The 15,000-nt window shown below is 50.1% G+C and overlaps 1 protein-coding gene across 4 annotated transcripts in view; it reads right to left on the bottom strand.

Moving 5' to 3' along the window:
- The window catches only part of LOC140471214 (rho guanine nucleotide exchange factor 25-like), a 346,706-nt gene that overhangs the window by 44,447 nt on the left and 287,259 nt on the right, over positions 1–15,000 (bottom strand). For all 4 annotated transcript variants that reach the window (XM_072567136.1, XM_072567138.1, XM_072567137.1 and 1 more), the window contains one exon: positions 10,979–11,048. In XM_072567136.1, coding sequence (XP_072423237.1) covers positions 10,979–11,048 — 70 coding nt within the window. The remainder of the gene's footprint in view (positions 1–10,978; positions 11,049–15,000) is intronic.

The following is a 15,000-nucleotide window of genomic DNA, read 5'->3' as shown; positions in this document are numbered from 1 at the left end:
CACACTAAAAGGTTACCGACTCACTCACCTAATTAATGCCACTAAAAGTTCACAAGTGGGTGGAGGATGAAATAAGGTATAAAAAAACAGCTCATTTCCCTTCCCCACCAAGCTCCCACCAACACCAACGTCTCACCAACATCAAACTCCCACAAGCACCAAACTCTCACTAACAACAAACCCCAACTAACACCAAACTCCCACTGGCACCAAACTCTCACCTACACCAATCTCCCACTGGCACTAAACTTTCACCAACACCAATCTCCTACTGGCACAAAACTCTCACCAACATTAATCTCCCACTGGCACAAAACTCTCACCAACACCGAACTCCCACTGGCACCAAACTCTCACCAACACCAATCTCCCACTGGTACAAAACTCTCACCAACACCAATCTCCCACTGGTACCAAACTCCCATGAACACCGAACTCCCACTGGCACCAAACTCGCACCAACACCAATCTCCCACCGGCACCAAACTCTCACCAACACCAATCTTCCACTGGCACAAACCTCTCACCAACACCAATCTCCCATTGGCACAAAACTCTCACCAACACCAATCTCCCATGAACACCGAACTCCGACTGGCACCAAACTCTCACCAACACCAAACTCCCACTGGCACCAAACTCTCGCCAACTCCAAATTCACACTAACACCAAATTCTCAGCAATGTCAAACTGCCACTGGCAACAAACTCTCAGCAGCACCAAAGTCTAATCATCACCAAACTCTCACTGGCACCAAACGCTCACCAAAACCAAACTCTCACCAACACCAAATTCTCACCAACACCAAACTTGCACCAACACCAAATTCTCACCTACACCAAACTCCCACTGGCACCAAATTCCTGCCAACACGATATTCGCACCAACACCAAACTCCCATTGGCACCAAATTCTCACCTACACCAAACCCCTGCCATCTACCATCACCATACTCTCACCAACACCAAACTCCTAATAACACCAACTTTGCACCAACACCAAACTCCCGTTAGCACCAAATTCTCACCAACACCAAACTCCCACTAACACCAAATTCTCACCAATACCAAACTCCCACAAACACCAAATTCTCACCAACACTAAACTCCCGCAGGTTCCAAACTCTCACCAACACCAAGCTGCCACTGGTACCAAATCCCCACTAAGACCCAACACTCACCGACATGAAATTTCCACTGGCACCAAATTCCCACCAACACCAAACTCCTACCAACATCGAACTCTCACCAATACCAAACTCCCACTGGCACCAAATTCTCACTAATACTAAACTCCCACTAACACCAAACTCCCGCTAGCACCAAATACCCACCAACATCAAACTCTCATCAACACCAAATGCACACTGGTACCAAACTCACATTAACACCAAACTCCAATTGGTATTAAACTCTTACCAACATCAAACTTGCACCAGCACCAAATTCCCACTGGCAACAAACCCTCAATGTTACCAAATACTCAACAATATCAAACTCCCACTAACACCAAACTCTCCCCAACACCAAATGCCCACTGCTACCAAACTCACACTAACACTCTCGTTAGCACCAAATTCTCACCAACACCAAACTTCAACTAACATCAAACTCCCAATGGCACCAAATTCTCACCAATACCAAACTCCCACTGGCACCAAATACTCACGAACACCCAACTCCTACTGGCACTGAACCCTCACCAACACCAAATTCTCACTAACATCAAACTCTCACCAACACCAAACTCCCAGTAACACCAAACTTCTGCTGCCACCAAACCCACACAAACATCAAATTCTCACCAACACCAAGCTTCCACCTGCACCAAACCACTGCACTAAAGTCTAACAGGCACCAAACTGCTGCCTGCGCTGAACTGCCAGGTTCACACTTGTTCGTCATCACACTTGGGCCTGTTGATCCCACTCTGTGCTCGCACCTTGAATACTATCCCACTTGCAGTCAGTTCTGGTCAACTGTGTCTTACATCAGATTTGACTCCTGAGTTGGGCCTATTTAATGTTCTTGAAGACTTAAGAGTTGACCATTTGATACAGAATGTGAGGCAACTAAGAGGCAGGACAGAGACGATAGCGATGAAATACAGCCGCAATATACAGGGCCTCTGTTTTGGGTGCTCACTGGCCGGGTAATCGTTTCACAAAATACAGGCAGCATTTCCATCCCGACATGCAGTGCCAAGCATCCTAGGTACTTGCGCTAGCAGCAGGAAGGCACATTGGCAGCATCGAATTAGAAGTTTGCACTAGTTTTTGCAGATTGAGCCAAGTGCGCATGCCAACCGGCGAGAAGGGCTACGTCACGTACTGCCCAGTGGGTAGGCTAACGAATGAGACAGCCAAATGAGTGACAGCCTGGTTAACTACAGGCTGGGCATCAAACCCCACAACTCCTCAAATGCTTTTTATTCAGAGTAAATAAGCACAGTTTGTTTCTATAAATCAAGAAACAAAAACATTAAGATTCTCTCGTAAAGCAATGGCTCATGTTCAGTGATGGCTCGTCGAGAGTTCGCCCAGGTTCCACATGGGCCTAGGCTGACTACCAGCAGCCTGGATCGCAGACACAGACAGTGAGTTTTGTTTTTGCCCAGCATTCAAATATGAATATGAAGGAGCAGCTGATTTATCTTCTCCACCTTAGGACAGTGCCCTTGAGGCCAACAGTATCCCTGCAGTTGTTCTCCTTTCAGTTCAGAGATACTGGGAATTAAATGCAGAAGTGCCAATTCCCAACACAGAGAAGGAGATGAATCTTTGGACTCCTTTGAGCTTGGGAATTTGATTTGGCTCATTTAGGGATGTGGCCTGGCCCAGCATTTATTACCCCGTCACTAGATGCCCCTTGAGAAGGTGGGGGTGAGCTGCCATCTTGAACCGCTGTAGTCCACGTGCTGTGGGTTGACCCACAATGCCCTGAGGGAGGGAATTCCAGGATTTTGACCCAGTGACACTGAAGGAACGGGGATATATTTCCAAGTCAGGATGGTGAGGAGCTTGGAGGGGAACTTTCAGGGGGTGGTATTCCCAAGTATCTGCTGCCCTTGTCCTTCTAGATGGAAGTAGTCGTGGGTTTGGAAGGTGCTGTCTGAAGATCTTTGGTGAATTTCTGCAGTGCATCTTGTAGATGGTACACACTGCTGTTACTGAGCGTTGGTGGGGGGAGGGAGTGGATGTTTGTGGATGTGGGGCCAATCAAGCGGCTGCTTTGTCCTGGATGGTGTTGAGCTTCTTGAGTGTTGTTGGGGCTGCACCCATCCAGGGGCAAGTGGGGAGTATTTCATCACCCTCCTGACTTGTGCCTTGTAGATGGTGGGACAGGGCCTGGGGAGACAGGTGGTAAGTTACTTGCTGCAGGATTCCTTGACTCTGACCTGCTATTGTAGCCACTGTGTTTATATGGTGAGTTCAGCTTTTGATCAGTGGTAACCCCCAGGATATTGATAGTAGGGAAATCAGTGAAAGTAACGCCATTGAATGTCAAGGGTCAGTGGCTAGATTGCCTCTTATTGGAGACTGTCACCATCTGGCACTTACGTGCTCTGAATGCTCCTTGTCACCTATTGGCCCAAGCCTGGATATTGTCCGGTTCTCACTGGGCCAATAAAAAATAGGGAGGATTTTGCTAAAACTATACAAGGCACCAGTCAGACCACAGCTGGGATACTGTGAACAGGTTTGGGTCCCTTTATCTGAGGAAAGACAGACTGACATTGGAGGCAGATCAGAGAAGGTCCACTCGGCTGATCCCGGGTTTGGAGGGACTGTCCCATGAGGAGAGGTTGAGGAGGTTGGGCCTGGACTCATTGGGGTTTAGAAGAATGAGAGATGACCTTATTGAAACATCCAAGATTCCCTGGGGGACTTGACAGGGGGGATGTGGAGAGGTTGTTTCCCCTTGTGGGAGAGAGTCTAGGACCAGAGGGTACAATCCCAGAATAAGGGGTCACCCATTGCAGACAGAGATGAGGAGGAATTTCCTCTCTCAGAGGGGAGTGAGTCTGTGGAATTCTTTCCCACCGAGGGCTGTAGGGGCTGGGTCAGTGAGTATATTCAAGGCTGGGACAGAGAGATGTTTAATCAGGAAGGGGAATGGAGGGGTGATGGGGAAAAGGCAGGAGAGCGGAGTTGGGAATTATCAGATCAGCTGTGACCTTTTGAATGGTGGAGCAGACTGGATGGGCTGAATGGCCTCCTGCTGCTCCTACATCTTCTTGCCTCACAGCCTTATATGGATATGGACTGCTTCAGTATCTGAGGAGCCATGACCAACCAAGCCCTGGTGTATTCTGCATGGCAATGCCTCAGTCAACCAGGATGATTTATCAACCAATCAGCACCCTTTGCTTGGGCAATATAAACTGTTGTTCCCTTGAAGATTCTGTATTGTTGCGATTCTGCCCTGATGAGTCCAAGAAGAAAGTCTTCAACGGCAAGTCTCTTTTCTTCCAGTCAGAATCTTGTTCCGCCCTGCCAAGTGATTTCCAGAATGGCGTTGACAATTCGACTTTGATCAGCCGATAGCCTGAGATACTGAGATGGGAGATTCCTGCTCAGAAGCTCCCTAATCTGATAACAGAGATGCTGGCTTGGTCTGAGTGGGTTCTGAGTTTGCTGCTTCTGAATCGGCAGCTTGCTTTTCCTCTTCTTCTTCAGAGCTCCAACACACATCCTCCTTGGAGGGTGCCCATGTCAATCCCAGCAACACCACTCCAAACTGGACAGGGTAGTGAAGGAAGCATTTGGCACCCTTGCCATAAAATCATGAGGGGAGCGGACAGGGTTAATGGCAGGTGTCTTTTCCCTAGGATGGGGCATTTCAAGACGAGGGGGCACATTTTTAAGGTACGAAGAGAGAGATTTAAAAAAGACATGGGGGCAATCTTTTTACACAGAGGGTGGCTCACATGTGGAATAAACTTCCTGAGGAAATGGTGGATGTAGGCACACTTAAAGGACATTTGGATAAGTACAGGAATAGGAAAGGTTTGGAGAGATATGGGCCAGGAGCAGGCAGGTGGGACTAGTTTAGTTTGGGATTATGGTCGGCATGGACTGGTTGGGCCTAAGGGTCTGTTTCCACGCTGTATGACTGTATGACAATGGTGAGGCCACTTTCGGAATATTGTGTTCAATTGTGGTCTCCCTGCTATACTAAAGGGTTTAGAAAAGATTTACAAGGATGTTGCCGGGGTTGGAGGGTTTGAGCTATAGGGATAGGCTGAACAGGCTGGGGCTGTTTTCCCTGGAGCGTCAGAGGCTGAGGGGTGACCTTATAGAGGTTTACAAAATCATGAGGGGCATGGATAGGGTAAATAGACAAGGTCTTTTCCCTGGGGTGGGGGAGCCCGGAACTGGAGCACATAGGTATAGGGTGAGAGAGGGGAAAGATTTAAAAGGGACCTAAGGGGTAACTTTTTCACACAGAGGGTGGTACGTGTATGGAATGAGCTGCCAGAGGAAGTGGTGGAGGCTGGTACAATTACAACACTTGAAAGGTATCTGGATGGGTACATGAATAGGAAGGGTTTAGAGGGATAGGGGCCCAATGGGACTAGAGTAATTTAGTAATGCACAGGTTGGTCCAAAGGGTCTGTTTCCGTGCTGTACACCTCCATGACTCTAAGTATCAGCTTTTCTTTTGGCAATGCCCCACATAGTGCATGTGCTCAGTTGAGAATCTAGATGTGGCTAAGGGCAGTTCTAAGCAGTGTAGAAAAAGCATTCTGTGATCAGAGGTGCTGATAGATTGAGTTATTAGGTGGGTGTGAGCGATCCTAAGACGTGAGTGGGGGTTGGGGTAGTCTTGACCACATTACAAACAGCAGCCAAATCCCATTCTTGTTTGTTGCTGGGTGTCCACAAATGTCACCGCATTTCAAGAATAATGATGGCACGTGAAGTGTTTTGAGATTATGCGCCATCCTCATCTGCTTGACAAATGCAAACTGATCCATTGTAAAGAAGGAAGGGAGGTGATTTTATTTTCACCCCAGTTGCTATGGCCACAAAGTGGCACTCTTGCACTCAGCCCCTTTTTCACATCTGTCATAGGAGAAACCGAAGAGTAACGTTTTCACCCAGACAGTGGGATGGTTGAGGCCAAAATATTACATGTCTCCAAGGAACGACAGGACCAGGGGACTGAGTTGGATCAACCACGATTCTATTAAATGGCAGATCAGATTTGAAAGGCAGAATGACCTACTCCTGCTCCTACTTTCTCCACCAGCAGATGGCAGATTTGCAAGATCCTGCTTTTTGCCTGTGATTGGTGTCACCCACTGAAGTGAGTCACATGATCTCTGCTTAAAACTGCGATCATTTCACCAAATAGTTGTCCTCATTTTCTCTGTCGCGGTCAAGGGTTACCAACTCTTCATGGGCCTGGAGATGCCATCACATGACCTCCAGCCAACTGCATCCTCCCCACAATGCTCCTGCCATCTTGACGGCATCCTGTTAGCCTTCAGGTAATGAGGAAACACTTTGTGATTGGTTTGGTTGATCCTCTACTCCTGGTAAGACCTTATACTCCCATCACCTTTGATGTTTTTTTGGCAATTACCAAGAAAAAATATTCAAGGAAAATGAGGATAAAACTTCAACTTCTTTTTCTGTTGCCCCCAATGTTTCTCCTTCTGAGGTTTTCCTTCCAGCAGGGTCTGGAGATTAGTTCACAGTGACAACAAGACAATCCAGGAAAATTGGCCAGTGAAATCTTTCATCCTGACAGCCCAGGGAGCAGAGAAAGATCAGAGTTCAGTTACTGCGACACGGGGTAAATTTACTGTGAATTTACTCCATTCCTGGAGCAATCGAGGCACTGGCAGTTTTGTGGACACTGGCAGCACAGGCTAACCTTCACAGCCTGCAGTTTATTGAGGTACAGAGTTTTTAGCCCAACCACGTTCACGAGAAAAATACTGAGGGCCAATGGGAAGTTTGGAAAATTTTAATTATGCCGCAAGCAGAAATTTCAAAATGCGAAGCGATTCAATGTGATTGATTGCATCAATAACGTATCTTGGGACATAAAAGACAAAAAAATTTGAAAACGATGAACAGCGAAGACCAATTGTGCAGCTACCAGTGTGAATAATAAGCTACTTAATCGCTTTGCATACCTCCGGCTCACTCCCTCTCCATTTCCCTCTCACTCCCTCTCCCTCTCCCACTCACTCCCTCCTTCTCCCACTCTTCACTCTCCTGCTCACTCCCTCTCCTTCCCCCTCCTGCTCACTCCCTCTCCTTCCTTCTCCTGCTCACTCCCTCTCCTTCCTTCTCCCTCTCACTCCCTCTCCCACTCACTCCCTCCTTCTCTCTCTCCCTCCTTCTCCCACTCACTCCCTCGCCCTCTCCTGCTCATTCCTTCTCCCTCTCACTCCTTCTCCCACTCACTCCCCTTCCCTCCCTCTCTCTCAGTCCTGCTCCTGCTCGCTCCCACTCACTCCCTCTCTCTATCTCACTCTCCCTTCCTCTCCGCCTCACTCTCTCTCCTGCTCACTTCCTCTCCTGCTCACTCCCTCTCTCTCTCATTCCCCCTCACTCCCTCTGTCCATTTCACTCTCTCTCCACTCACTCCCTCACCCTCTCCCCCTCACTCCCTCACCCACTCACTCCCTGTCCCGCCACCCACTCACTCCCTCTCCCCCTCACCCACTCACTCCCTCACCCACTCACTCCCTCTCCCCCTCACCCACTCACTCCCTCACCCACTCACTCCCTCTCACCCTCACCTGCTCACTCCTTCTCCCTCTCACTCACTCTTTCTCCCACTCACTCCCTCTCCCAATCACTCCCTCACCCTCTCCTGCTCACTTCTTCTCCCACTCACTCCCTCTCCCTCTCCTGCTCACTCCTTCTCCCCCTTAATCACTCCTTCTCCCTCTCACTCCCTCTCCCACTCACTCCCTCTCTCGCGCACTCCCTTTCCCCTTCACTCCCTCACCCACTCACTCCCTCTCTCACTCACTCCCTCACCCTCTCCTGCTCCCTCTCACTCCCTCTCCCACTCACTCGCTCCTTCTCCTTCTCCCACTCACTCCCTCTCCCACTTACTCCCTCCTTCTCCCTCTCCCACTCACTCCCTTTCCCTCTCACTCCCTCTCCCACTCACACACTCCCTCCTTCTCCCTCTCCTACTCACTCCCTCCTTCTCCCTCTCCCACTTACTCCCTCCTTCTCCCTCTTCCACTCACTCCCTCTCCCACTTACTCCCTCCTTCTCCCTCTCCTACTCACTCCCTCCTTCTCCCTCTCCCACTTACTCCCTCCTTCTCCCTCTTCCACTCACTCCCTCTCCCACTCACTCCCTGTCCCGCCACCCACTCACTCCCTCTCCCCCTCACCCACTCACTCCCTCACCCACTCACTCCCTCTCCCCCTCACCCACTCACTCCCTCTCACCCTCACCTGCTCACTCCTTCTCCCTCTCACTCACTCTTTCTCCCACTCACTCCCTCTCCCAATCACTCCCTCACCCTCTCCTGCTCACTTCTTCTCCCACTCACTCCCTCTCCCTCTCCTGCTCACTCCTTCTCCCCCTTAATCACTCCTTCTCCCTCTCACTCCCTCTCCCACTCACTCCCTCTCTCGCGCACTCCCTTTCCCCTTCACTCCCTCACCCACTCACTCCCTCTCTCACTCACTCCCTCACCCTCTCCTGCTCCCTCCTTCTCCCTCTCACTCCCTCTCCCACTCACTCGCTCCTTCTCCTTCTCCCACTCACTCCCTCTCCCACTTACTCCCTCCTTCTCCCTCTCCCACTCACTCCCTTTCCCTCTCACTCCCTCTCCCACTCACACACTCCCTCCTTCTCCCTCTCCTACTCACTCCCTCCTTCTCCCTCTCCCACTTACTCCCTCCTTCTCCCTCTTCCACTCACTCCCTCTCCCACTTACTCCCTCCTTCTCCCTCTCCTACTCACTCCCTCCTTCTCCCTCTCCCACTTACTCCCTCCTTCTCCCTCTTCCACTCACTCCCTCTCCCACTCACTCCCTCCTTCTCCCTCTCTTACTCACTCCCTTTCCCTCACTCCCACTCACTCCCTCTCCCTCTCCCTCCCATTCACTCCCTCACTCTCTCCTGCTCACTGTCTCTATTCCCTCTCCCACTCACTCCCTCGTTCTCCCATTCACTCCCTCTCCCACTCACTCCCTCCTTCTCCCTCTCCAACTCACTCCCTTTCCCTCTCCCATTCACTCCCTCCTTCTCCCTCTCCCACTCACTCCCTTTCCCTCTCACTCCCTCTCCCACTAACTCCCTCTCCCTCCCTCGTTCTCCCTCTCCCACTCACTCCCTTTCCCTCTCACTCCCTCTCCCATTCACTCCCTCTCCCACTCACTCCCGCTCCCACTCACTCCCTCTCCCTCCCTCTCCCACTCACTCCCTCACCTTCTCCTGCTCACTGCCTCTCCCACTCACTCCCTCCTCCCACTCACTCCCTCACCCTCTCCTGCTCACTGCCTCTCCCTCTCACTCCCTCTCCCACTCACTCCCTCCTTCTTCCTCTCCCACTCACTCCCTCTCCCTCCCACTCACTCACCGCCTCTCCCTCTCACTCCCTTGTTCTCCCATCATTCCCTCTCCCACTCACTCTACTCACTGCCTCTCCCTTTCACTCCCTCTCCCTCCCTTTCCCACTCACTCCCTCCTTCTCCCACTCAGTCCCTCTCCCTCTCACTCCCTCTCCCTCCCTTTCCCTCTCACTCCCTTTCCCACTCACTCCTACTCACTGCCTCTCCCTTTCACTCCCTCTCTCTCTCCCTCCCTTTCCCTCTCACTCACTCTCTCTCCTTCTCCCACTCTTCACTCTCCTACTCCCTCCGTCTCACTCCCTCTCCTGCTAACTTCCTCTTCCTCCCCCTCCTGCTCACTCCCTCTCCTTCCATCTCCCACTCACTCCATCGTGCTCCCTCACCTGCTCACTCTCCCTCCCCTACTCCCTCCCTCTCCCATTTATTCCCACTCCATTTCTCTCCCTCATCCTCCCGCTCACTCCCTCTGCCTCCGTCTTCCCTCTCGCTCCCTCTCCCACTCACTCCCTCCTTCTCCGACTCATTCCCTCTCATATTCACTCCCTCTCTCCCTCTCCTGCTTACTCCCTCTCTCTCCTTCTTGCTCCCTCACCTGCTCACTCTCCATCCCCTTCTCCATCCCGCTCCCATTTATTCCCAGACCTACTTCCTCCCCTCCCTTGTCCTCCTACTCACTCCCTCTGCCTCCTTCTCCCACTCACTCCTGCTCACTCCTTCAAAGCTCACTCTGTCTCTCTCCTTCTCTCATTCACTCCCTCTCTCACTGTTTCCCTCTTCCTTTCACTCCCATCCCTCTCACTCCCTGTCCGAGTGGGAGGGTTGAGAAGGGAGGTGAGGGTGAGGGTTGATGACCGGGAGGGAGATGCTGAGTGTGAATGAGGTGAGTGAGAGATTTGGTGAGTGGGAGGGTGGCAGGCAGGGGAAACACAGGAAATGGAAGCAACAGTGGGCCACTCAGCCCATTCTGCCATCCAACACAATGTCGGCTGATCTCTCCCTCTCTCTCACTGTACCTCCCGACACTTTTAGTCTCTCAAAATCAGTCTGCCATTTTCTGAGACCTATTCAGAGAGGGTTGGCATATTAGCAAGCAGGACGTCTGCGGAGTGCGATGGTTCATGAGTATAGGCCGCACCAGGCCTGAGGCAGCATGTAACACCTCACACTGAACGAGAGCATCTCTGACCCGTGTTCTCAGCAGGTGAAAGTGACAACCCCTCTGACTGTGAGGGTCAAAGGGAAGCTGAGGGCCCACTCACCCCCACTGAGGCCTCAATCGAAATCCTGAATCCATTTGCGCAGCGGCTGAAAGTGAAAGGAGGGGGTGGGTGGTGGAGGAACAGGAGAGGAATGAGGAGATGGGGGAGTGGGTTGCTTTAGGTATTTCAAGTATGCGAGCAGACACACTGACGACTCACATGTTTTATGAAGAGCTCGGCTAGTCTCTCTGGCTCCTCCAGGCATTTCTCCAGCTCTGCTAAGAAATAGCTGCGAATGGAAGACAGATAATTTAAAATAATAAGCTGCCCTGCACATCATCACTTGCAGGATTCCCTCTGGTACAACATGTCGGAGTGATAAATTCGAGTGAGTGAGATGGGATTTAACACGCACGTGGGTCGTGCTTTAAGATAATAAACTAAGGTAATATTTGCTCTGCACATTACCTCAGAGGTGTAGCACTGCTTTACCTCAGTGTAGACAAGCAGAATTAACACCGGCAGTGCTAAAGTCATTCCCCAAACAGTGCTTTGCCTCATGTTAAGCCAGTTCCTTCACAAAATCAATGCCATCAAATTAAGATAACGAATGGTTTGATAGTGTAGGCAAAGAGAAGATGTTGTCAGGGAGTTCACAAACCACGGTCCATCAAGGTAAGGCAGTCACGAATAAACCCAGTCAAGAACTCAAGCCAAACACCTTGTCAAATATTAGAATGGAATTCCTGTTTTAACAGGGACACTTTTGTGGCTCTCTATTTGTCTCCCCCTGGTCATATTCCCCCTTTTTACCCTTCTCCGGCCTCCAGAGGATTTAATGAGAAGTAGAGTGGGTGGATGTCTGTGTGCCAGCATGGAGAAATTGGACCAAATGGCCTGTAAATACTACGTAATTCGCTTATAATGTTGCAGCTATTAAGTCCTTTTTGAGCTTCCAGTCAGAGTCTCACTTAAAGATGACTTGACAGCCATCAGCTCTAAAAAAAGTGGACAGTCCAAAACACAACCCAAAGACAAGTCTATGACAGGAACACAAATAATCTCACTGGAAGTGCAATGGAATATTGACTTGGAGCTTAAGAGATGACCCAATTCAATATTCTATCTTTGGAGGGGAAAGGATGGGCAGGAGCCGTTTTTGAGCACACTACCCAACACGGAGACCGGGAATATTGCCTGTCATCCAGAAGGTTTAATTTTGAAGAAGTCTGGAAGAATGCATTTTCCAATTCTTTGGCCGAAAATGGAAGGGGATTTTTAAAATGAAGCCTGTTCTCTAATTTACCATATAGGAATCCCTTCCCTTTATATTTTAAAAGCACTTTCTCCCAGTGGCAAATTATTTTGTCAATTAGCGGCAAGATAAGAAGTTTCAATAATTTTCCTTGGCTTAAAAAAAGACGTTTGCCAAATAGCAGATGGAGAATTAATACTTTGCCCATTTCAGTCAGAATTAAAATTGGAAAAATTTACACTAGAACATATTGCTCCAAATGTTGTCTCCCCCCAACCCCCCCAGATTGCATCTAGATAAATTGGTGTGTCATTTCTGGGGAAAGGTAGGGAGATGCCTGATAGCAACTGCCTTCAAACATTTCACAGTTTTGCTTTGAAAACTGGGAGTTTTGATTGCTTTTTAAACAATTTTGTGCTCTGCATGACATCTTTTTAACTATGCGATAGCCTGTTTGGCGAAGTAAAGCATTCCAAGGGCCAATCATCACAATAAAAAAAGCAACATGGCGGTTTTCAACATGTCAGCCATACTGTCATTTCCCTTCAGTGTTTTCTCCATAGCAACCTGTTCACCCGCCACCCATTCTCAGTTCACTCAGACTCCCTGTACTGTCCAACCTGTCCCTCTCCTTACCCCTTCAAACACTCTCTCTCCTTCCATGATGCTGCTCCCACACCCCCCCCCCCCCCCCCCCCCCCCAACTTTCCCCAAACCCAGTTCCCACTGGCACCAGTTTGTATCCTTACTTAACTCTACTCAAAATAACAGCTTCTCTCTTCTCCCTCTTCTGTTGACCCCACACAGTTGGTGCTGAGCTGAAGTCAGACACCTCAGATTTGGATAGGAATACCTGTACAGTGCTGGTCATCAGGAGTAAGGGAGGGGCAGGCAGAGGTGGGATGTGAATGAAAACTAATTCAAACATGTACAGACATGACGGATCAAGTGGCCTCCTTCTGTATTGTGAAATTCTATGATTCAATGAACCAGAATACTGACACTGTGGTGGCAGGGGGGAGGGAGATAGGACAGGAGGAGGTTGTAGTTATAAGTCCAGTAATTATAATGGGTGACTTAAATTATCCTAATGTATGCTAATAGTGCAAGGAGTGGGGCAGGAGGGAATGTTTGTAGTGTGTTCAGGAGAATTTTGTAGATCAGTCTATTTTCTGTCTAATCTAGAAGGAGGCATTGCCAGATCTGGGTTGGGAGAGTGAGCTGGATCAAGTGTCAGTGATGCAGCAGTTAGGAAACAGTGATCGTAATATCAATGGGTTCTGATGAAATGTCATCTACCTGAAACGTAAACTCTGCTTCCCTTCACAGATGCTGTTCGACCTGTTGAACATTTCTGGCGATGTTTTGTTTCGGTCTTTGGTGATAAAGTTAAGGCTGGCTATGGAAAAGGGCAGGGAGCAATCGAGAGGAGAAGCAACTGATTTGGGGTAGAGCCTTTTCTGTGGGGTTAGAATGGATCTGACTCAGTGACATTGGAATCGGAGACTGCAAGGAAAACTGTAAACTGAGCCATAAAAGAATTCAGGTACACGTCCATGGCAAGGACAGACAAAGGGAATGGCTAGCCCACCACCTTCCCACTCACCCCCAAAAAAGGCATTTGTGTCACCTGGACTCACTTGTGGTGTGTCCCACCCTGAGCGCCATCTTGGGGAGGGCATTCATTAGGAGGTAGTATGTATGCAAAGTTGGCATCTAATGACATCACTCAGATTTAACACTGGCACTGCCATTTTAGACCTCACCATTTTGGTTCTCAAAGCCGATGTGCACTCAGGAAGGATGATGATGCCAACAGTCCTGTCATTGTTTGGTTGTCAGAATTATTCCAGGTTGGTGCAGGTGACATAGCTAGCATCTCTGAGCTCACTGGATCAGGCAAGTGGATAGAAGCTCTGAACAGCAGGAGAGAGGATGCTATGCCCAGGGGCAGATATGGCAGGCTGGCCCTTGGCACCACAGACACCTACTGGCCACATGTGGTTTTGAAGATGGCATGTGTCCGAGGGTTGAGAGGTTCTGCACCAGTCAAGGCTGCCACTCACTGACTGCTCAGTTGGTATGCCCTGATGCTCAGCGTAACATGCTGGGGCAATGCCCGCTATCTGGGCAGCAGCCATGGCAGTGTTCAGTCTGCGCCAACAGACTTTCAGCTGCAACATCTGCTCAGAGAGAGCCCGATGACTGGCTGATCAGAGAGCTTAATCTCAATCTGCCAACGGAAGGAGGGAGGGAGGGAGGGGAGGGCGGAGGAGGGGGGGAAAGGTGGATAAAGAGGGACAGGTGTAAGGTGAAGTGGGTGGAGGGAGGGAAGGAGATAGAGAAAGAGGAGTAGGAGGATATGTAGGGAGAGGAGGAGGAAAGAGGAGGCAGAAGGGAGAGGAGGAAGCCAGAGGGAGGAGGGGAGGAGAAAGGGGGGGAGGAGGAAGATGGAGACGGGGAAAGGTGGAGAACAAGAGGAGGCATATAAAGAGGGAGAAGAGTTGGGAGGAGGAGAAAGATGATGATGAGGAGGAAGAGCAGAATGAGGAGAGGGAGACTGAAGACATTGCCAATGTGATACCCATGAGTGTCTCACTCAGCCTCAGTTCCTACGAGCAGAAACCTCTGGATGTTGTTCCATTGCTTCCCGGACTTCCTAGGCTCCCTCTCCTCTGGGGATCACAGTACCCTCCTGGCCATCGGTCCGAGATCAAACCGACCCTTTCATCCCAATTCCATCCAACCTAACCTCCAATATTTCAGGCAGAGGTCATCCAAACACACCTTTGGCATGCCCTTGGTGCCCTTGCAAGTGTACTTGCCCAGCCTTGGGTTCCTACACAGTGGCACCCCCAGGGGGTGTAGCACGGCTGCCCAACCTGGATCCTCAACTGTCCTGAGAGCCAGCACCCACTCAATCCTTGGCCCCTTCAAAGAACAAAGAAAATTCCAGCACAGGAACAGGCCCTTCCACCCTCCAAGC

This window comes from Chiloscyllium punctatum, chromosome X (assembly GCF_047496795.1).
Source record: "Chiloscyllium punctatum isolate Juve2018m chromosome X, sChiPun1.3, whole genome shotgun sequence".
In the NCBI taxonomy this organism is placed as follows: domain Eukaryota; kingdom Metazoa; phylum Chordata; class Chondrichthyes; order Orectolobiformes; family Hemiscylliidae; genus Chiloscyllium; species Chiloscyllium punctatum.
Note: the sequence above shows the minus strand (reverse complement) of the source record. Positions and strands in the feature narration are given on the sequence as shown.